This window comes from Acomys minous (genome assembly GCF_964271855.1).
Source record: "Acomys minous genome assembly, chromosome: 9".
Classification (NCBI taxonomy): domain Eukaryota; kingdom Metazoa; phylum Chordata; class Mammalia; order Rodentia; family Muridae; genus Acomys; species Acomys minous.
The window spans coordinates 30,731,231-30,754,688 of NC_140490.1; the positions used below are offsets into that span (position 1 = coordinate 30,731,231).

Here is a 23,458-nt window from a genome sequence, read left to right on the forward strand (position 1 = left end):
GATATAAATGTGAGTACATATGTACCACACACATGAATACATATGAGTACCGAAAAGACCCATATACACACAGGAATTTTAACTTCTGTGGCCATGTTCTGATCCTAGAAGACACATTTGGGGAAGCAATGGTCTGAGGCTCTCTGTTGTCTGAAAATGAGCCAGGGAGGACAGTGGGAACAATTGGAAGCAAGACCTGGCTTTCCAGTCACCTGCATAAGTGTCTTGAGTTGTGCTGCAAATTGGACCTGGACAGTCCTGGCAGTCTCTTTGAGCCTCAGTTTCCCCATCTATAAAATGATATCACCGCTCCACTTTTACCTAGCCTATTTTAACTGCAAAATCAGTTTTTCATACTTTATCCCGAAGCCTGGCACATAAAACATAAAAATAGAGTTGATCTGGATTGGGGGGGGGGGGGGCAGAGCCCCAGCTGGTGATTTTTCTCTGTACCTCAGCACCTTTTCACACCACCACTTGCCCACGCTTCCCTGGAGGATTCTGAAATCCATGGGTTTCACAGAGCCCACTCTGCAAACCTTACTGAGAGATCTCTAAATTTTTACATCTCTCTAAGCCATTTGAGATCCTTGGAGTGTACGCTTTCTGAATTCTCTCACCCCATAAACCTTCCACTGTTCGTGCTGCTGCTGCTGCTTTTTAAACTATTGAGATGCAAATCACATTCTTATAAGATTCACCCTTGAGAAATTTACACTTCTGTAGTTGTATTGTGTTCATGAAGCTGAGCGCATCATCACAGTCAATTATACGATATGTGCATGGTCCTAAAAGGAAACCAACCATGCATCAATAGCCAATGATCTATCTGCACTCCCAGTTCTAGGCCATCATCAACCTATATCCTGCAGATGTGCCTGTTTCAGTAGGTGGGCTGTGTGGCTTCCTTCACTTAGCAAAAATGTTTTCAAGATCCATGCATGTTGTAGCATGTACTGTTCTTTCTATTTGTGGCTGAATAATATTCCAAGATATATATATGTGTGTGTGTGTGTGTGTGTGTGTGTGTGTGTGTGTGTGTGTGTATGTAGGCATATGTGCATATGATTTACCATCTCTCCTGTTCTGTTTCTTTTCATATATATATTTATATCCCTGTGTGGTATCAAAGTATCCTTTAGAGCAAGAACAAAAAGAGAGCAAAAGTTGTTTGTTTGTTTGTTTTTTACCACTAGAGTCCAATTTGTGAATTTCCTCTCAGAGCTTTTGAAATAAGCATCATGCCTGAGATTCACACGAATGACTGCCTTCCTCAGAGGAAGAGAGTTGATACCATAGGACTGGCCTCTCTTTAATCTTAAGAGGTCCTAGATTCCCCTCTCCAGGTTGGTTTGCCTATGGCCTTGTTAAGGTGCCACACTCTTTGCACAGGTGGCTAAGCAAGCCATGTCACTCTGATCCCAGTACTGGAGTCCTGGGATGATTGTGAGAATAGGGAGAGGGTGGGGTTGTCCAAAATCCATTAAGAATCTAGTGAAAGCTATGGATTCATTCTCAGGAAGTAAATCCTTATAAGCAGGATTGCTATGTAATTCAGGGGACCTATAGTTCTTTAGTCCAAACCATAAATTCCTGTTAAAGACAAATGATGCAACATAATCAGCCCATGATTGTCACAATGGACTCTAACTCTCATGATCACCATGAATTATTTCTTGGCTAAACCAAAATGATATTGGCTTAACTTTGGAGTCCTGTTTCTAAAACAAACCAACCAAAAAGTTTCCAGTGAGATGCGATGCACAATACAGAATCATTTAAAAATATACAGCGTTTTGACAGTGGAGATTCAGGCCCCTAACCTCTAGGTATAAAATTTAAACTTTGCAGCTAAATGGTAGAATCTATTCTGGCCGTAGAATCTAATACAGTAGAAAAAACTGCATATTTTTTCTATACAACTCAACACTTATTAGATGAAAATAATAGCTGAAGTTTGTACATATTTTTTACCACTGCATTCTAATCTTTTGTTCCTTTCCCACGGTTATTTGTTCCCATATAATAAGGTCTATCAGGATTTTCTTCTACATATAATGAGCCAATGGCACCTAAGTGACCAGCTTGTGGCATGTGAAGCCTTCTAGTGTAGCTAAAAATGGTCAGGATGAAACCAGATGCAATTGCATTGCTTCTCAGTAGCCTGGTGTTGCAGCCATGACCTGAAATGATTCTTGGTTTACAAAACAGTGAGACTTATCTCTAAAGTAAAACTGGCTTGTTAAAGGGGAGGCTTGAGTAGGGATGACTAGGAAGATTCTAAAATTGAGATAAGAATACTTGGAAACCATTCGATTCCCATTTCTATGCGCCTTGTACTGGGAAATATCAAGCATTCAGCCTGCATTGCAGATCTAGTTTCTAATTCTGGCTGCCACCAGGGTTCCGTCTCCCTCCACCTGTTCTGGACGAGGCACTAGTGAGCGGATACAGTCTCCAGTTTTACAATCACTTCCTGAATTTCATCACTGGGATAAAGTCTCATCTAAAGGCAGCTGTTGAGACATTTGTTCACCATACTTTTCCATCTTAAATATTTATTTTTTTTCATTAAAATTTGTGAAGTACCAATAGAGAGGAAATTGTGTATTAAATAGTTTCTCACTTGGCCTAGTGTGTTTTCATCTCATTTCCAAGGTCAGATGGTCTTAACAGAAAGATAACGTACACACAATCTGTTCCATGACAAGGCAAAATGTGCAGCACGGGAAGTCAAGTGGGATGCTTTTCACGTAGCAGTCCTGGATTTACAGTAACTTAGTCCATCGGATGCCAAAGCAAACTCCCCACTCTCTTCATGCCATTGAAAACCAGTGGTTCTCTTAGCCACCTGCACCATGATTCCAAGGTATGGGTTGGGTGAACCCAAGAAGGCCACAGAGAAAACTGGAAGACAAAAAAACCTGATAGGTTTCGGGTAGGATGGAATAGAGAGAAAATTTACAAAGGGCTTCATGACTAGAGCTAGCAGGGAAGATGGTGACTAGAAATCCCCTACATGCATGCACCTACTCCTTCATGAGGCTTCCTATTTGCTCGGAACAATACATTGCCCCAGAAAGGGAAAAGAGTGATGGAGGAGGCACATTATTTTTCCACAAAAGCAAGTTAGTCAACTAAATCATCCAAGAGAGGAAAATCTGGCAAGGGGTGTGTGGATTTTGTCATTATTTAAACAGCAATGGAGATTTCTTTGATATTTAGCATTTAGCAACATGATTCACAAAGTCAGTATTAAGGCATAACTGACATAGTCTGTAAAGCTGAAGTGTGCTTTAGAGAAATGGGCACACACATGCATGTAGTCACATGCTGACGGATTTTAATGAAAGTCCTGGGGAGAACCAGTAATGTGGCATGCAACGATTCCCTTTTTTTTTTTTTTTTTTTTTTTTTTTTTGTAAGTCAAACTCTTACTCTGCAGCCCAGGCTGCCCTCAAATTCATAACAATCCTCTTGACACAACCTTCTCCCACCAAATGCTACAATTATATGGGCATGAGCCACCAGACTAGCTCTACTTAGTTTCTAAACTGTATATTCATATATTATGTCAGTACTTGGGTAGGTCTATGTCAATTCTATAATTAGAATGCAATTCTAGTTCTACTGCTATGGTAAGAAAGCAAAGCAGCAGAGATGCCATGCTCACATTAACCTTGGGGGAAAAGAGTCAGAATGACTATAGCAAAACCCTTTATTTTAGGGGAAGAGATTGCTCAATCAATATAGTGGTTGCTGGCAAGCCTAAGGACCTAAATTCAATCCCCACTACCCACATAAAAACCTGGGCATAGGGGTGGGTGTTTGTAATCCCAGCATTAGGGAGGTGGTGATGGAAGAATCCCTGAGGCTTCACTGGCTAGCTACCCTTGCCTTCTTAGCAAACAAAGACAGTGAGAGTCCTTGTGAACAGCTCCTGAGAAATGAAACCCGGGTAGTTCTCTGGCCTCCACAAGCAATCATGTGTGAGTAGGCATGCACGCGTGCACATACACACACACACACACACACACACACACACACACACACACATCATGCTTTGTTTTCTAAGCAGGAAAAGATGTTTATTATAACAGGGAAATCATAATACTTATATACAGTGGAAGGGAGAGATAGTGGGACTACATCGTAATCAATAATGAAGGTATATCATGCCCCAAGAAGCCACAGGGTCTCCACCTCACTTCCGCAAGGAAGGGCCTGTTCCTCTTAGGAGAAAGACTATCCCCATTGGCCCCTCAGACACAAGACACAGGCCTTACCCTGTCTTAGTATACAGAGAATAATTGCCTTCTGCTGTCACCACTTCCATCAAGGTTTTTTTAACAGAACATGTCTTTTCTCGTTGGTGTTCTTTGCTTGGTTTGAAGCCCTCCGTGCAGTATTTCATCTTGTACTAGCTTTCACATAGCCAGCTCTTCTGGCTAAGCATAATAACCTAGTTAATTTACTAAATGTAACTCATTTATAGCAATCCAAAGAAAATCTAGTGGAACAAGTCAGTCACATGACAACAGAAAGTAGGGATATGATTCTGAGTCCTATTTCAATACCTAAAAATGAATTTGGAGCCCTGTCAATATTCCCATATTCTTGTGATTTGACATCCTTCTTTGTGACTCTTGTACAGACTTCTGTGGGTTTTTTTTTTAATTACACTTGAGGCTTGTGCTATTTACAAGTAAATCTTTCTTAAATCTAGCAGTGTGGCCAACAAGGCTTTTGATTCATCATGACAAAATACCATGGGACATTTGCTTTGTTTTTCCTCCTGTCAACTGGGAGGAGGAGGAGGAGGAGGAGGAGGAGAAGGAGGAGGAGGAGACTGACTCAGTGATGTCACCATCTTCTCTCTCCCCTCCGTGGCTACTTGAGGAACTTGAACACATTTGAATTGCAATTACAGTTGACAAAATGTTTTCACATCTAGATCCTCACTAGATCTCCAAAGTGGATCTACGAGTCTGAGATTCTCAAGGCCTGAAAAGGGCTTGGGCACTGAGCTCTTAAAGGAGACAACTAAGCCAGACCAGAACTTTCCTTTGTTCTTTGTTGCCATAGACTTATATCCATCATGGATGCATTGGCTGTCTTCATGTGTGGAAATATAGAGAAATATGAAGAATAGCCAAGTTGAAGTACTTAATATGTCCACTGCTTTAAACATCCCCGAGAGAGAGAGAGAGAGAGAGAGAGACAGAGAGAGAGAGAAAGAGACAGACAGACAGACAGACAGACAGACACAGAGACAGAGACGGAGACACAGAGAGACAGAGACAGAGAGACAGAGATTTAAACACACCTTTCCTGCTTATTTTGAAACACAGAGTAAAACAAGGCTTGCCTAACCCCTTGTGGAAATCAGCAGCCTACACTAGCTTCCCCTCTTCTGGGTCCAGGTCATAGTACTATTACCTGTTGTGGGTCTGCAGATAAGGAAACTGAGCTCAATATACAGGCAGTATGGCCCCTGGCCCTCACACTGGGACATTATCCAGGTCTTCCAAGTCCAAAGCAGCAGCATCTCTTTGCTCCTGCTCAGTGATCCTGCTTGCCGGCAACCAGACTATTACAGTGCATCTCTATGTCTTATTTCTGTATGTCTCCATAGCTTTGTGATGCTTTATTTATTTTTCATCTTCTCATGTGTTCTTTTGTCCTGATTTTTATTTGCACTGTTCCTTTTTCTTTTTTTGTTCCTAATTAATCATCCTTCTGAAAGTTTGCTAAAGAGTGGGTAAGTGCATTTTTCTTTCCAAATAACAATGTTTTGTATTGTTGTTTTTGTGTTACGGAAATACAAAATAATTCAAATGGATACTAAAATGTTCTAATAAATGTCAAGGAGCTGGCATATAATAATTTGTGTTGAAATTGCTTTTCCTTTTTCCCTGGCATTTACAGCAGATTTTTGTTTGTGTGGGGGTTTGTTTTCACATTACTATTTAAATTTAATCGACAGCATCAGTTTGAAAAAAAATTGTAAAAACTTAGCTACAGCCTCAGCAGAAGGTCTAGCCTGGGTCTGCTTTTTGCTGAGCAGAAAGAAAAGGAGGAAATTGTGGCTTGTCACAGTGGATCAGAAAGAGACACTTTATCTGGCCTCTGGGTGAAGACTATAGTTTAAACTAATGTGCTCTGATGCATATACCCAGAATACCTAACAGGTTTCTGTAAAATCAATGTCTTAGGTAAATTCTGTTTGGAGAAATTGAACCACATAAGTTGCCTTCCCTAGCAGTTTCCCAGAAATGCTATTTCCCTTCCCAGTGTCCGAGATTGCTTTGAATCAAGCTTTATAAAACCCAGTTCAACACAATGCTAGGCTGTTAAGCCAGCCATGTGTGCTGTTGTATGTGTGTGTCCACATACATCAAAGGCCATCTGAAGCCTTAGATTAAAAAAAAAAAAAAACAATGGTCCTGCTGATTTTTAAAAAGTGTTTCAGGTCTCTCTTCATCAAAGACTAGAAGCCACACTCTCACAGCTGCTTCTAGGAAACAAATTGGGTGTGCAGGCCAGGCTTTATTTTATAGTATGTGGTCTAAAAAACCATGGGCGCAGGCAGCACTGTCAACCTCCCCAAGATGCTAACATGTGTCTTTCTGTCTTCTTTAGCATCAATACCATTCAAAAATAGATGAACTAATTGAAGAAACCGTTAAAGAAATGATCACACTCTTGGTGGCAAAGGTAACCTTCAGCTTCAGGTGAAAGGGGGCGTTGTGAATGTTGCTTTGTTGTGTCTGCATTCCCATTAAAATGTAACACATTAAAAAAGTTGAGCTGGATACTCGCATCTCCCAAGAAAACAAGATCGTACATCGCCCAGCCCCAGCTTGCGAGGATTTTCTGATGTTCGTGAGCCGTGTGAAGATCAATTGATGAAGCGGCATGTGTTAACTTAATAAGACTGTGTCCCCGCACGCCACGCTAGGTTATGCGGGAAATGTTTGTTTTGTTTCTCAGCACTGACAAAGTTAGATTTTAAAATACATAAAGTGAAACGGTAATAAGGAATTCTGCCATCCCGAAAACCCCTTTCCCTCTAGTTTCACATGCAGTGAGAGTCATAATAAAACAGAAAAGTCAGATAAAGCTATTTCAGTCATCCTCATGAATTATAGAATTTTAACTAAGTAATGCTGAATGGGAAGACATTTATATTTGCCAGTGCTAAACTTCTGTTTCCCCCAAATTACTGATAAAATACAAATAAAAATAGATTGGATTAAATGTAGTGCTAATATGTAATGTAAAGACTGCTTTGCGCAGTTTGGGATTTTGAAAAGTGCATTTAATATTATCGCATGCTATATGCAACTCAATAATATTTTGTCACTTTGCACTTCTGTAACACTCCGTATTTGCAATCACATAATAATGAAGAGAAAGCCGGATAAGTCAAATATTGCCGTGCAACGGCAGCCTTTTCCTTCCTCCGAAGTGAGAGTTAAAAAATGGAATGCAAAAATGAACAGGGGGCTGAGTCCTAGCCTCTAGGTGGCTGGGACATGCTGTTCTTTCTTGTAAACAATTATAATTTGAAATATTAATTTTTCCTTTTTGCTGTCTTACTAGTTTGTAACTATTTTGGAAGGCGTCCTGGCAAAGTTATCCAGATATGACGAGGGGACTTTGTTTTCTTCTTTCCTGTCATTTACGGTAAGTAAAAAGCATCCTGCTTTCCTGGTTGTTGTTTTGGGTCAGCTGTGGTTCTGCTTGGGTGAGAGACAATGTGTGGTTTTGTTCGGGGGTGGCAGTGTGTTTTAATTACTTTCATCCACCCATGTAACATGGTAACACGGGAAGAAGAGGCAAGGCATGCCCAACTGGCAGGTAAGCTGTCCAGTTCCGTGTCATTTTCTGAAGAGGCTGCCTTCACACACTTGGCTATGACAAAAAAATGCAGTGAGGGCCAACATTTTTACCAATAAATACTTTTAGGAATTGTATATGGTGACCTTCATGTCAGTTGTAACTGCATGTGCTTTTTGCTTTTTTTTTTTCTTTCTTTCTTTCTTTTTTATATTCCTTACTCTACTAGATATGGTTTCTAAACTGAGCTCATTGTATACATTTCAAATCCAGGCAACCTCGTGGAGAAGAGAGCCCATGTTTCCAAGTGGGTCTGCTTGCTACATGGCCTCAGTGTATGGGGGTTGAATAATGGGGTCTCTATAGACTGGAGATGCTGGCAGCCAGTGTGACTCCTCTCTCATGCTGCCTGCCTGGGCTCAGGAGCTGTTGGCCTTTAGCTCCTCCTGAGCGGCTGGCATGTCCTTTCTGAATCCTTTGAGGCTCCAGGTCAATGCTAACACTGGATAAGGCCAAAGCCAACAGGAAAGTAGAAGGAAAAGCATGAGCCAGCAGCTTTCTGTGGCTTGGTGATCAGAGGAGAGAGGCCTTGATCCTGCTTCCTTCTAAGTTCCTGCCAAGTGGACACAGGAAAGGTATGATGGGTTCTAGGCTGTTTTAACAGCAATACAGGAACAGCAGTCAACTTAGGAGCCTTGGTCTGTAATAATCTCCCAAGGCCCAGAACATCATCCTTACCTTTAGAATTCCCACAGATAGGAGTTCAAATCCCATCACCAATACTGACCAGCTGTGTGAACCTGAACAGGTCTGTGAGCCTGAGTTTCCTCATCTGTAAGGGTATGAAAGGTAGATAATGTTTCCCACAAGGCCCTGGTATGAGATGAAAGCCTCATGGTCCTATCTTATCGTAGGAGTCAATAAATAGTATCTATTACTAATGACAAGCAATGAATATGATTAGATAAGACACAATCACACATGCACACAACTTCTTTCCAGACATGTCTTAAAAAGAAGGAGTCTATAAACAAACACACTCTGTTCTGGCCTTTCCTTGGCCCAGAGTTTCCTCCTCCTAGGAATTAAGGCAAATGGTGACTGATGACATTTCATACCATTGCTAGATACCATCCATCTATCAATATAATCATTTTTTAAAAACAAAATTATATTGTTCTGGTGTGCAACTCTGACTTTCCCAAATGTAAAGATGAATTTAATGCAGGAGTATGAAGGCCTTCAATACCCAGAATTCATTGCCAGAGGTAGATTGGGAAGGGCACAGTGCAAAGAAGCCTTGCCTCCAACTTCACTCTGAGAAACTATCTATACCGTGTCCTATCTGCAAAGGAACCTACCTAGCCCAGTCCTTTGTCAAAGAAAGAAACCAAGACCCAGAGAGAGGGAGTCATTTGTCTGAGGTGACATAGCAATATGTAGAGTAGGGACAGGATGCCAACTTTCCTGCCTGTTTCCTACCACTGAGTGGCCTCTGTAGAGAGTGGGATTCTTTCTCGCCAATGCCTGATGCTGGAAGGCAGATGGGCTCATGAGGGGGAAAGATCTAGGTAGAAGGTCTCAGGGCCCATGCGTTGGAAATTGACAATGGCTCCCTCCTCATTGCAACAGTGGAAAGGATGAGGAAGGGGGTGGGATTCGAGTCAGCATTGGCTGCAAACTTCCCCTAATGCCCACAGAAGCCTTCACACTTTGAGACTTCATTTTGAGGCAGTGTTTTCACTGCAGTGTACTTGAACCCATGATGCAGGAAGGCCCCTTTGCTGTTTATTGGTTTCTGCTTTTGTTCCAGCCAAGCTCCTCCTCTAAGAGGAACTTTCCAAAAGATTTGTTAGCAGCTGGCCCCGTAGCAGCCGGATGAAGAATCCAGGATCCTAGGAATCCCCCAGGGAGAGTAAGGAACTCAGAACAAAGTGTCCCATGAGGACTTCCTATCTTCTCATCTTTCTTAAGACATTTTACAGCCTAGAGGCATGCCCAGCAATGACACCGCCATACAGAACATCCCAGATCTGTTGCTGGGCCTGTAACTTCCCTCCTTAGTGATACTCCTCCCACATACTTGGCCACCTCATGGCCACAAGCACCCACTTCTCATTTGCAGCCTATGTTCTCACTGCCTGCCAGGATTCCAGTATTAGAGAGGGGGAACTGTACTTAGAGGTGGCAAGCATATCTTCACACGTGGATTCTGAGTCCCTGCCCAAATCACAGAGGGCCTTAGAAAGATGTTGGCAGCCCAGTGGTGTTAACTTCCCCCAAAACAGAATAGAGGTGAAAGGGTGGGGTCAGTGGTGAGGGGAGGCAAATAGGATAGGTGGGGAACGAGTGTTGGCACCAGCTATGTGTGTTCAAGGATCTGGACAGAGGTGCGGATCCTGTGCGGAAAGCCTGGCGTCCTTTCCTTTAACTCTGCTCCTATTTTCTGATTCCATTCTTTGAGCATTACTGTGCACTTACCACATCCCCACCTCAGCAGGGCTGCCAAAGATGAGCCATGTGCTCGGCCCCCCAGAAAGCTGACGCGTATCGACAAATATGCCACCCTGTCCCCCTCTTTCTCCTGCTGAGCGCCTCCTTTGCTGGGTGGGCTTGATTTTGTGGTCCAAGCCAGACATTCTGGAAAGCGTCTGCAGTGGCGCGGAGCATGCAGGAATATTTATTTCTCATCTCCATCTGCATTGCTTCCTCTCTTGGAGAGGAGCTGGGGGAGGAGGGCGGATGAGATGTGGCTTCCTCGTGCCAGCCCAAGAGGCGCCCAAGCGCACCCTCCTGCCTCCCTCAGGGGCCTCAGCAGCAGTAGCAGCCTGGAATTGAGGGAGGCAGGCGCCTCTCGAACTTTTCAAAGATCAGCCCAGTTGGAAGATATAGTTAGCAACCATCCACCCATTTTCCTTGCCTGCAAGATGTGCTTTTATGGCGGATGACTGTTTGGAAAGGTCTCTGCCTTGTGGGTAGCCTCATGCTGTTCTTTTAGGAGGCCAAAAGGCAGGGCAAGCAGGTGCCCAGGTCCCTCTCCCATAGCTTTCAAATACGTCACTCAGTCTTGTCCAGGGTTCAGAGAGAATGCTGCTGCTGGAGCTCATCCATTTGCTGTGTCAGCCATCCTGCCTGCTCTACAAAGCACCTATATGGCAGGTGTTGTGCTAGGTGCTGGGATTGCAGTGGTACTCCAGAAGATGCTCTCTGCCCTCTTGGAATTCACCTTTCTCAAAGGAGCTAGACAGCAGGGAAGGAAAGGAATAAATGATCAAAAGAATTGCCTGGGACATAAGCTGGAGGAAAAGGCGAAGCAAGGATTTTATTATTTAAACCAGGACAATCACATAAGATCCTTCTAGGGAGAACCATGAACAGAGATTTCGGGAGCCAGCTGTGGACAAAGGGGAGGAGAAAGGAGTATTTCAAACACTACAGCAGCCACCAGTGGCCACAAAGCAAGGAAGCAAGAGACATTTCTACAACACACATTATAAGAAACGAGGAGATGGTATGGGGTGGAGTAGGTAGGTTTTGGAGATGGAGAGTGGTTTGGAGAGGGCAAAAAGGAAAGGTCTGAGAACTGTGATGTGACGTGTTGTGCTAAAGGGCTTGTCTAAAACAGGTGAGTCCCAAGCTTAAGTGGGATTCAGAGAGAAAGGCAACTTCAAATACGTAGACTGGGTAAGGAAGCTCCGCTCTGCCCCTTAGCACAGGGCGGGGTGACCTGGAACAATGTCACATACCCTACTTTTTAGTTGCCTTTGCTGTGGTAGATAAATTCAAACATCTAAAACAAGATCAGGAGCTCAACTCCTGTTCCCTCAGTGCTCGCTGAGTGCCTGGCACTGGACTAAGAGCATTGAACGTACGTTTCTGGGACTCTCAGAGCAACTCCATCCTCCCGACGCCCTTTAGCAAATGTTGGATTAGAACTGAGGATCAGAGAGGTTGAGCCCTGACCCCAGCTCCACCTGAGCATCCCTGCTGCCAACTGTGGGATGAAGACAGACATGGGAGGGTCTAGCTCCCACCCTACACAGGGCAGGGACAGCAGCTCCTCCAAGGCACCTGGATTTCAGCCAGCTGTAGTCCTCCCTCCAAGTACATCCATAAATTTCAGAAGCTACTTGGAGCGGGAAGAATACAGGCCATTTCAAGGCTGCCAGGAGCCTAATCTCTACCCATGTGTGTCTAGTCTTCCCGGTCTCTAATTGCTCACATCAGCTGTTTGGTCTTTCTTCTTTCTTCTTCTTCTTCTTCTTCTTCTTCTTCTTCTTCTTCTTCTTCTTCTTCTTCTTCTTCTTCTTCTTCTTCTTCTTCTTCTTCTTCCTCCTCCTCCTCTTCTCCTCCTCCTCTTTGTCCTCTTCCTCCTGTCTTCTTCCCCTTCCCCCCTCCTCCTCCATCTCCCCCTCCTCCTCCTTCTCCCTCACCTCCCCTGCCTCCCTCTGCAACTCCTCCTTTTTACCTACCTCCCTAACCTCCCCCTCCCCTTCCTCCTTTTTCCTAAGATTATAGTTGTTTTTCCACTTAAGAGTGAAATAAAGTTGAAACGGTTCACCCCTCTGAAAGTTGTGACCAAGGCTGGAGCCAGTTCACAGCAGCAGCAGTAACTGCATCTGGGCAGACCACCTTGAGACACATCTGTCACTTTGGCAGTGATCAGAAATGCGCCAGAGAGTTAACCTCTGTCCAGAGGGAACTGTGTGGGTAAGGATGCATTTGGAGGCTTAGAGTAGGGTGAGGTTTCAAAACAACTTGCTAGTGTTGTCATTTGGCTTTGGCTTTAGAAAGCACCCGAGGTTGAGGGGTTTACTGTTTATGTGGTGGGCTGGTGAGAAGGGACAGAGATGTTTCATGTCAGTAGCTCACAGCATTCAGCTATCAGCTCCTGGGTTCCTGTGGGTCAGAGAAGTTGGCTTATACATTCCGTGGGAATGCCTTGCCTCAGATGCTGCAGCAGCAGGAGTGCATGTCATAACTAACTCTGATACTGCCAAGTGCCTTTTCTCCATTCATCCTTACAGCCAGGCCTTGCCATAGGCTCAGTTCTTACTCCTGTGTTATAGATGACAACCACTAGATTATTCACCATGTCATGTGAAGACTTCAAGTTACTCTTTATTATGACCAGAATAACAGCCTCGATCGTACAGAACCCATCAGTGAAATCACCTGGTGATGCTTCTAAGACCCATCACTGTTATTTTATTTCTAAGTGAGGGAAATAATTTTGGAGGGCTAAAAAAGGTAACTCAGTGGCTAAGGACACTTGCTACACAACCTTCAAGATATGGGTTCAGATCCCAGCACCCTTGCACCAAACCCAGCGTGAGTTGCAGGCAAAAAAAGATGTAAGCTTAGCAAAGAAACATAAGCTCTAGGTTCATGGAGAGACCCTGCCTCAAAGAAATAAAAGAATAAAAGAATGATATAGGAGAATACCCCATGCCAACCTCCTGTCTACACACACACACACACACACACACACACACACACACACACACACACCACATGGTTATGTACAATACTCACACTAAATAAGTAGTAAGGCAATAAAATCTGACCAGCACTATTATTTTATAAATAGTTTGCCCTAATTATCCCATTTTGGAATAAGACACACACAAGACACTTTCTGCTTTTCCCACTGCCTTCTCCGTAATCTCTGCTTTTATTTTAGTCCTTTGTTCAACACGTTTTTTAATACATATTACATGCTGGTACTAGGGGCTCAGTGATAAATAAGAGGGACTATGCCTCTCATCGTGTGTTTGCATGCTGGAGCTAGAGTCCCAAAGAGTAGTCAGAAGCATCATCATTTTTCAGGGGTCGGGGGGAGAGGATAGTCCGTGCAGTGGAATTATAGAGCAAAGATGTTCAACCTTCTCAACTAGCGACCAATGAAGAAAATTGCTTGAGGGGGTGGACATGATCCTGTGTGTACAGACACCGTTGTGCCTGCCAATGAGTGTGTGCACATGTGCATGTACATGTAGAAGCCACAGGACAACCTCAGGTGCCTAGGCAGGCTGACCAGAATATCACTGTCTTTTCCTCTCTATCACTTGGGCTACAAGTGAGCACTAGCACGCCCATCTTTTCGTGTACAGGTTCTAAAGCTCAAACTTGGGTTCCTATGCCTACGTCAGCTTTTGAGCAATCTCCCTAGCCCCAGAAACAACTCTTAAAACTAGACCTACAGGAGAGTCAGCATTTGACCTGGCAAGGAAGGGATGTGCTTAAGACAAGACATAGAGGCTAGCTCCCTGGTAGAAGCCAGAGGCAAGCTGTGGTCTTCTGACACTGGCACTCTCAGCTGCCATTCGAAGATGACTTAAAGTGATCTACATATTTTCCAAATTCATTTTGCTTATAGTGAACTAGCAAAGGCCTTGTGCTCCCCTACACACAGTTCCTGTGCTCAGAAGCACTGGTTCTCATCATCCACTTCTAGGCACTTCAGAATGTGGCATGGGCTTTGCATCTGGCCATAATATTTTATCACCTAGTAGGATATCCTCATTTCAGATTGCTGCCTTGAAAGTGAAGTTGACATTTAACACACCTGCTGACCAGAGCAGCATATAGAAGATAAACATCTAAAGTCAACTGTTTCCTTTAGCGCTCTCTTATAAAAAAACATTACTGCCTTTGAAAACAAACAGGAGATAGACACGGTATTTTGTTCAGACTCTCAGGTATTAAGCAAGCAGCTTGCAGAAATTCTATTATGAAAGAAATACCTAATAAATTTGTATATAGTTTCAAGTGGGCTATAATTAAAGGTTGTAGAGTTCACCTTGACCCCCAGCCACACACAGTGTGCCAGAAATTTGGAGAGAGATGAGAGATGGTGAAGGCCAGGCTGAGAGAAATTGACAGGTTGTTGGCTCCTTCTGAGATCCAGTTGGGTTATCTTCAGAGTGAGGCCTCTGAGGTGGGCATCAGAGAGCTCCAAGGACAATTGGGTATAGAGTGAACCATGGACTTTTCGTGACTCTAGTATGTGCCAGGTGCCTGTGAAGAGCACTTCTAAACTTGAGCATCAGTTTTCTCAGAAAAGTACAGAAGTTGAAATGACCCAGTCTGAACATTTCAATAGTTTCCCTTAATGTACTAGCCAGTTCTTCTCTAAGGCCAGGCATCTCTCCATGCAAGATAAAGCAAAAGTGTAAGAGTTCACCTTCCAATATATTTCTGTGTCAAGACTTTGACTATTATACTTAGTATATTTTTAGCATTCTGTCCTTCACATTGTCTTTAGAACACCTCTTTCTTAATTAAAGTATTGGTTAGGGCTAGAAGGTCGGAAGGTCGATCATTGTTAAGAGTGCTTGGCTAGCATGGATGTGACCCTGTGTTTAATCCTCCAAATGAGAGAATATATATATATATATTCTCTCTCTCTCTCTCTCTCTCTCTCTCTCTCTCTCTCTCTCTCTCTCCCTCTCTCTCTCTCTCTCTCTCTCTCTATATATATATATATATATATATATATATATATATATATATATGTGTGTGTGTGTAATAGATGATAGATAGATAGATAGATAGATAGATTAGAGTGTCTAACATTAGAATAAGTTACTCAGTCAGCCACCATGTTTTAAATGACTACTCTAAGTAAATTATTGAACCAGGAGTTCTAAGACTTTTTAGCTGGGCATTGTGGCACACATCTTTAATCCCAGTACAGAGACAGGAGTATCTCTGTAAGTTAAAGGCCAGCCTGGTCTACATAGCAAGTTATGGGATAGCTGGAGCTACATGGAACTTGGCCAAAAAAGAAAGTTAAATAATGTAGAAATTTGACAAATATATAGGCATATAATTATCACACACACACACACACACACAGACACACACACACACATTACTGCCTAGAGTGCACTAGTAAAAGGAACATTTGAGACTCCCTGGCTTAGTGGTTCCAGGGATTGGTGTTGTCCGCTTGGATCCTCCTACTGGTAAGATCCAGTTCTCTGTGATGATTCTAATCTCCATATTTATATTGTTAAGTTAACAACCTGGAATTGGTCAGGGTGGGATTTTCTGTACTATCAACACTAACCAGCATAACAAGGAGATATTTGTTTCTTATTGTTTAGAAGTTTTGATATTGTTGTCTTTTTAGAGGGAGGCAGAAATGAGTCAAGCATAGGATATGTCCATATTTTATCTAAAATGGTGTCAGTGTTAGATGCTATAAAATTTAGGCATTGAGTACCCCCAACCACAGGTGAGAGGTCATTCGTTCTGAACTCTCTTTTCACCTTTGCATTCATATCAGTCTGACCATATTTTGCACTTCCCTGACATTCACATGTGTCCTGGGGGCTCAGCTCAACCCCTTCAGTAGGATATCATGCCTGCCTAGACTTAATAAATTCATTGTATATTTTATTTATTCATTACCCTTTCTCTTACCTAGAGTGACACTGATTTTCCACTTACAGTATAAATGGGGTTTTGTGGTTTTGTTTTTGTTTTGTTTCATAATTTAAGAGTCTTACAACTAAGCCAATCAGAAGAGGAGTACTGGGTAAAAATCCCAAAACTAAGCCACAGGTTGTGGCCACAGTCAGGAAAGCGGAACTGGTCCTAGCAATTGGGAAGCACAGAAAATTTCTACCTACCTCATTTGTCAGAAACTGGATATGAGGCCAGAGAAGGAAAGCACATTGCATGGCCCACCCAGTCACAAGAGCTTCCTGTCACTTTAGCTGAAAAGAGAAAAGCAAGGAAAAAAAAAACTCCATTATGCAATAGACCAAGACTGATAAGCTGTCCGTGGGAATGAGGACATACATGGTCCATAGCTTGAGGTCTAGGGAGATGGTTCAGCCCATAGTGCTTGCTATGCAAATGTGAGGATCTAACTTCAATCCCAACACCCATGGAAAAAGCCAGGGTGGTGCCACATGCTTATCAGCCCTTGAGAGGCAGACATCTCTGGGGTTCATTGACCATCCAGCCTAGCCTGAGTCTTCTCAAACTCCTGTCTGAGAAGGGAGGATTAGAAGAGAAGTGAGGGAAACTTGAAGAAAAAAAATGGGTCTACTTAACCCATTTTTCATCAGGCATCTGTTCATAAGTACCCCCCTGGGGGAGGGGGGGACATACGCTCCCTAGATGCAGTCTCTGAGTACAGTACCCCAGCAAGGGGGACAGAAGCATTCTGACCATTGTCCAGCAAATAAGGCTCCTGAGCAGGGTATGGATATGATGTTTCTGCTTAAGAGGAGTGGTGTCCCATCTCCTGCCCAGATTCCCAGCAGTGCTACAGCCCTTTGCGTAAATAACGGCAGAGGCTCTGAGCGGTATGTTGGCATGGCCTGTGGGAGCACTGTTAACGCTCACTCTCCCCACAACAGTTGACTTAGGGTTTCTGTTGCTGTGATGAAAGCCCATGACCAAAAAGCAAACTGGAGAGGGAAAGGTTCATTTGGCTTACATTTCCACATTGTAGGCTATCGTTGAAGAAAGCTAGGCCAGGAACAGAAGCAGGCCAGGAACCTGGAGGCAAGACTGATGGCAGAGGCCACGGAGGGGTGCTGCTTACTGGCTTACTGCCCCTGGCTTCCTCAGCCTGCTTTCTTACAGAAGCCAGGGCCCAGCCCAGGAATGGCAGTCCCCATAATGGGCAAGGGCGTCCTCCCCTGCCAATCACTAATTTAGAAAAGTCCCTACAGGCTTGCCTACAACCCAGTCTTAATGGGGGCATTTTCTTTCTTTTGTTTTGTTTTGTTTTGTTTTTTGAGACAGGGTTTCTCTCTGTAAAAGCCCTGGCTGTCCTAGAACTCATTTTGTAGACCAGGCTGGCCTTGAACTCAGAGAAATACCTGCCTCTGCCTCCCTAGTGCTGGGATTAAAGGTGTCTGCCACCACTGCCCAGTGAGACATTTTCTTAGTTGAGGTTCTCTCCTCTTAGATGACTTAAACTTGAGTCAAGTTGACATAAAACTATACAGCTCAGCAGTTACATCATAGTTGATGCTTATAAACATGTCCAGAAGCCCAGAAACCAGTCCTGTGGCCAGGGCAGTCTTCTTCCCTCCCCTGGCCCTTTAAAGATCTGCACTAGTCCTCTTGGGGGGCATTTCAGAGTATCTGTGGTAGTTACACAACTATTTATGAAGCTTTGTTTGTGATGCGTTAAAATATATATATATATTGCTTTCTGCTTACCATAGTCATAATTTCGTCTTTACCCACATGCCATAGTAAATTATCTTATAGAAAACACAGCAAGGACCATAATGACAGTCAATACTCACAGATAAGGAAACCGGTACTCAGAGAAGCAGTCTACACAGAAGTGTGCTATAGTAGAGGGACCTTTGCTGCCAGACCAAAGAGGTTCTGCTCTCAGCTCTGTCCCTTCCCAGCTGTGTGTTCAGCATCAGGAATCAGGCATTCAAGGATTAAAGGTGCAAATTAAGCATCCAGGTAAATATGTGTAGGTAAATCTGTCCATATTTTCTATATGCCTATATACCACTATTAAGGACATCTAGGTTGCTTATGAGAAAAACAGCAACTAATTGCTCTTCTCAAAAGATACATAGTCACTGAGAGAACAGGAGTCAACGTTGAAATGTGGCCAATATTCTCTTTCCTGTTATCCGAACTTTTTAAGAACATATTTTCCATCTGTAGACCACTTAAGGAAACTTTCTGAAAAACAATGTAATATTTCACGGTTTTTCTCAAGCACTGATTCCAAAAATCATTGCTCATTTTTTTCTTAGCCATGAACTACTGATGAGATACTGCCAGTGTCACAATTCCCACATCTGTGAAAACAGCACCCATACATGGACCTCCCCTAAAAGAGAGTAAGAAAGAGGCCTTGTGGGTCTGTGAGGGTTCCCCCCCCCCTATTTTTAATTGTGGTAAGATACACATGACCAAATGCACTGTTTTTAACTCTTTTGTCATGTATAGTTGGATGGTTAGGTTTTCGTGGTGTTGAGCAGGCATCACCCTTTCTGTCTGCAAAGCTCTCTTCATCCTGAAGAACTGAGTTCCGCACTCCATTATGCCACACTCGAATCAGTGCTCACGTGGACCAGAGCACTTCACAATTGGCCCAGTATGCCCTTGATCTTTGGCAAGCGAAGAAGACATTTCCTCCCCTCTGGTGGCACAGCTCTGGGAACCCATCCTGCTGTCTGTGGTCCCACATACACTTCAAGGATGGTGTTTTTCTCCAGTCCTCAGAAAGCATTGGAAGGGATTGTCACTGTAATTGTCACTTGGCCCCAGGCAGGAGCCACCCAGCCTTTTTCAACTGCTCACCCGCACACACAGTCCCAGTACATCCCGCCCACTCGCACATTCTGTCTCGCCCAAGCAGTCAGCCCCTCGGTTGGCACTTGGTCCGCATTCCTCTTCCCAAGACGTACTTAGAGCACGCAGACTAGGGCTGGGGGGGTGGCCAAGTGTCGCTTTAGCCTTGGGAGAGGGCACACACTCCATTGAAGAGAGTCACCAGCAAAGTTTCCTTTCAAAAGAGGCAGCCTTTCCATGAAACACCTTTCTTCTCTGGAATGTTAACTGCTCTACACTTGTTTTGCTCTTTTTTTTTTAACAATTTATCATAAATTCAATGTAAAAACATATTTGAAATAGTGAGGCTGGCAGCGCAGCCCTTATTGCCATGCCTGGGAGCCCAAGTTCAGACCTTAGAACTTACATGGTGAAAGAAGAGAACTGCCTGCTTGACGTTGCCCTCTGACCTCCACACAGCTGCCACGGAGCACATGCATGCGTGCATGCATACGTATATCCGTTAATGAATTTAAGAAACATTTTGATGAAATTGTATAGAAAAACTCAAGTTCTCAGATTTTTTTTTAAAGAAATGATGTCTGCCACTTCTTCCCTAGCGTTTTTGTCAGAGGGATCCCTTAGGACCACTCATGAGGCTGAGGAATTGGCTCAGTGTGCAGAGCGACTGTTGACTAAGCATGAGGGCCAGAACTGAGGTCCCGAGCTCCCATGGAGACACTGCCAAAGTGACGTAGAGCAGGAATTCCAGTACTGAGTGAGGAGGACATGGCTGGATCCCTGAGGCTTCCTGGCCAGCTAGTTTTGTCAAAATGGCAGTCTCTGGGTTCAGCAAGAGACCTTGCCTCAAAAGACAACAGAGAGAGTAATAGAGGAAGATGCTGAGTATATCTCTGGTCTCTACATACTCATGAGGTGGGGGGGTGAGGAGTAAGAGAGGAGAGGAAGAAAGAGAGTTGGGGGGAGGTTTCTTTAAATTTTTTTTAGCCCTGCAGCTAATAGGGTCCTTATGCAACTATTTTCTTGGCTTGGTTTTTTGTTTTGTTTATGTGTTAAAACAAGGTTTTGGTATAGAGTCTAGACTGGCTCCCCCAAGTGACCTTATATCCCATCTGGCCATACTCTTGTGATCCTCCTGCTTAGACACGTGACCACACACCCTGTTTCTGTGCCTGTTCCTTGCCCAGTCAATCTTAGCATTAACTGACCTTCCTCCCTTAGTGCAGCTTCCCCTCACATTACCAACTAGCCTTCGCCCTCCCTCTTCCTCCTAGCTTAGCCATACTCTTACTCCTCGTCATAGCTTTATAACTATAAATTATAGGTGTTGGCCGTTATTTTTTGTGTTCTCCATAAAATGAGATTGATGACCCCCAAACCCTTTCTTTCCCCTGCTTCAAAGTCTAACATGTGATAGAGTGACATATTTCCCCATTCTTAGCTATAGTCACTGTATGAATGTCTTAAGTCTAGGCCACTGTCAGATAGAACTTTTTGTTTAAAAAAAAATTTTTTTTTATAAAAAGTGTCCATCTGAGCTGCATAAAGTACTCATGGTGCTCAACTTTAAATCATCACACATAGCTGATGAATGGTGCAGGGTAAGAGCAACCGTCATATCCAAGTCCAATTAGGCAGAACAACCTATTTTTCCAGCCAAAAAAAAAAAAAAAAAAAAAAAAAAACCTTGAGAGTGATGCCTGACGCATTGTTCTTGCTATGCCCTGGGTCTGTTCTGAGAACCCAGCATCTCTGTGAGGAAATCTGTTTTTGCAGATGAGGAAAATGCAGTTAAGTAACCTGCCTTGTGAGTGGCTGAATGCTTGGCCATATATATCTAATTGCAGAGCCCCTGCTCATAAATGCAACCTTCCTCCAATCTGGATGAGCAACCCCCACAACCCTCTTCATATCTGACATTCTGCTGCTCAGTGACAGGGACATTGCTTCTCCACTGCTGACTATGGAAGTACATCTCATAGTTAGATACACGCCACCCTTTCCCATTCCATTTGTGCCCTAAAAGGAAAGCATGGAAAGTGGAGGTGGGGGAAGAGTGTGGACACACGGAGGCAGTCTTGGAAAACTGGCAGTTGGGCTTCCTGCCCACTTACAGGAGACTTGTTTCTTTTGAGCTGGTAATTCCAGCAGCTGTGGGACACCGGCCGGCATGCTGCCACACCACACCACCCTGAAGGCACCTGCCTTTCCTGATCTTGACAGCTAAGCAGGATGGGACCTGGATAGCCCTGAGATGGGGGGAGGGGGGAGCAGCTAGGGTATGAGGAGAGTTCAGCGTGCCTCCTTTGAACGATCCCACAATAGCCCAGAGAGGTCAGATGAGCAGCTTGCAGCTGGAGGGTCCCTGGGATAGTCAGTGTGGTGGCTCCTCAGAGACACTCAAAACTCTGCCTGGCATGGGAAGAGTGCCCAGCATAGGCTGCCTGTCTCTTGATCCTTTTATGTCTTTGCCAAGCCTCCCTGCTGGCCATGCTTCATTGTCTGGTCCCTGTGTGGATGCTCTTTATTTGTCTTGAACATTTTTCTTTCCCTGATACTATAGTTTTTTCCTAGATACTTATTTCTAGAACTTGTAAGAACACGAAACTATTAATAGAATTTTTTTTTCTTTTACCCTGAGAGTATTTATAACCCATTCAAGGTGTGAGAAATGCTTCCTGTCCCACATTCTTACTAGATCCTGAGTCAGATGCCCTCTGAGAGTCACATGAGTCTATGAGCAAAACAATCATCCTGGTCCTCATTATAATAGATAAGAAAAGGAAGCTAATAGGCTGGGCGCTAGCCAAAGCCTGCCAAGTAGTTACTGATCAGCACAGAACTGGAAATTGGTGGTTTCTAATTCTTTTCATACATGGAACTACTTATTTTCTCCTTAAGTCTGTCCTCATCCATGAGAGAGAAAATTCCTTCTGTAAATTGGAACATAATAAGTATTTCTGAACTTGGAAGCCACATGTCTCTGTCACAACCACTCAGCTCTGTCCTTTGAGCACAAATGCATCGATGGATAATATGTAGATAGATGGACCCACATATATTCAAATAAAGCCTTATTTCTCGATGTTGAAGTGTCAGTTTCAATAGTTTTTAATCTCTCAGAATATATCATTTTTCTTTCTATTTTCTTTCAACCACTTACAAAGGTGAATGCTGTCTCAGCAAGCTAAACACTGAAAATCAGGCAGTGGGCTGAATTTGGCCCATGGACCACATTGGCCAGTAGATACATATTTGGTGTAGCCAGCTCCCTTGCAGCTAACCATGAGTGAGTTAAGCCATAATGATGATTTAGAAAGATATTTTTGAGTTCTTACTGCATGCCAGGTGCTCCGCCAGCACTGTCTGTGATGCCAACCTGCTGAGTCTCACAAGCACTCTCTAAGGAAGGTACTGTTCATCCGCATGTTTTGCAGTTACAGAAGAGATTATAGAAACTATTGAAGATTAAATGATTCCCCAGGATCATGGAACTAGTGATGAATGAACTTGGTGATCCAGCTCTATCTCTTACTGTTGTAATTCTTAAGGATCAGTTAGCCTTTCTGGGCCTATCAGCAACCTTCCTGTAGTCTTTCTGGGGAATGTATGCAGTGGAAAGCATTGAAGAAATATTAGAAAAGGTGGCATCTTACTCAATGGCTTAGTTACCTATCGTTGCATAGCAACCCACGCCAGAACCCTTGACTTAAAGTGATTGTTGCATCCCCTGAAATCCCAGACATTACCAGAGGTGGTAAGACTGGAAGCTCGTGTTTATCCTTACCTACATAGTGAGTTTGAATCCATCCTGGGCTACATTAGACTCTATCTTAAAAGAAAATAAAAATGACTGATATATTTTGCTCACGGTTTTGTGAGTTTGGAATCTGAGGAGAGCCAGGATGAGAAGCTGTTTGGTTCTGTCACTGGGGTTGTACACTTGGCTGCATTCGGTAGGTCGCTGGGGCAGAAGACTGCTGGATGCCTGCTGGCATGGTTTCTCTCTTCATGTAGCTTCCTTCCCCTTCCTCTAGTGAGGAGTCTCCCCTGCCAGGTTTTCTCACGGCATTAGAGTTCCCCGACAGTGTGGTAGCCTTCAGGTGGCCCCGCTTAAATAGCAGCTAGCTCTCAAGAGTGAGAACACAGAAGCCTCCAGCCTTCGTCAAGACTCCAATCTCAAAGGACACTGTGCCACCACTATTACATTCAGTGATATCACAGATCAGTGCTATCACAGACCGTCCTGGACTCATGGAGAATGGAGGAACAGAATCCAGTTCTCAGTGGAGGAGCAGTGGTTGTGGAGAGGGAGGAGCAA

At 43.7% G+C, this 23,458-nt stretch overlaps 1 protein-coding gene across 10 annotated transcripts in view; it reads left to right on the top strand.

The window, feature by feature from the left end:
- Positions 1-23,458, top strand: part of CADPS (calcium dependent secretion activator) — a 438,873-nt gene that overhangs the window by 362,795 nt on the left and 52,620 nt on the right. For all 10 annotated transcript variants that reach the window (XM_084795416.1, XM_084795414.1, XM_084795422.1 and 7 more), the window contains 2 exons: positions 6,643-6,717; positions 7,606-7,689. In XM_084795416.1, coding sequence (XP_084651542.1) covers positions 6,643-6,717; positions 7,606-7,689 — 159 coding nt within the window. The remainder of the gene's footprint in view (positions 1-6,642; positions 6,718-7,605; positions 7,690-23,458) is intronic.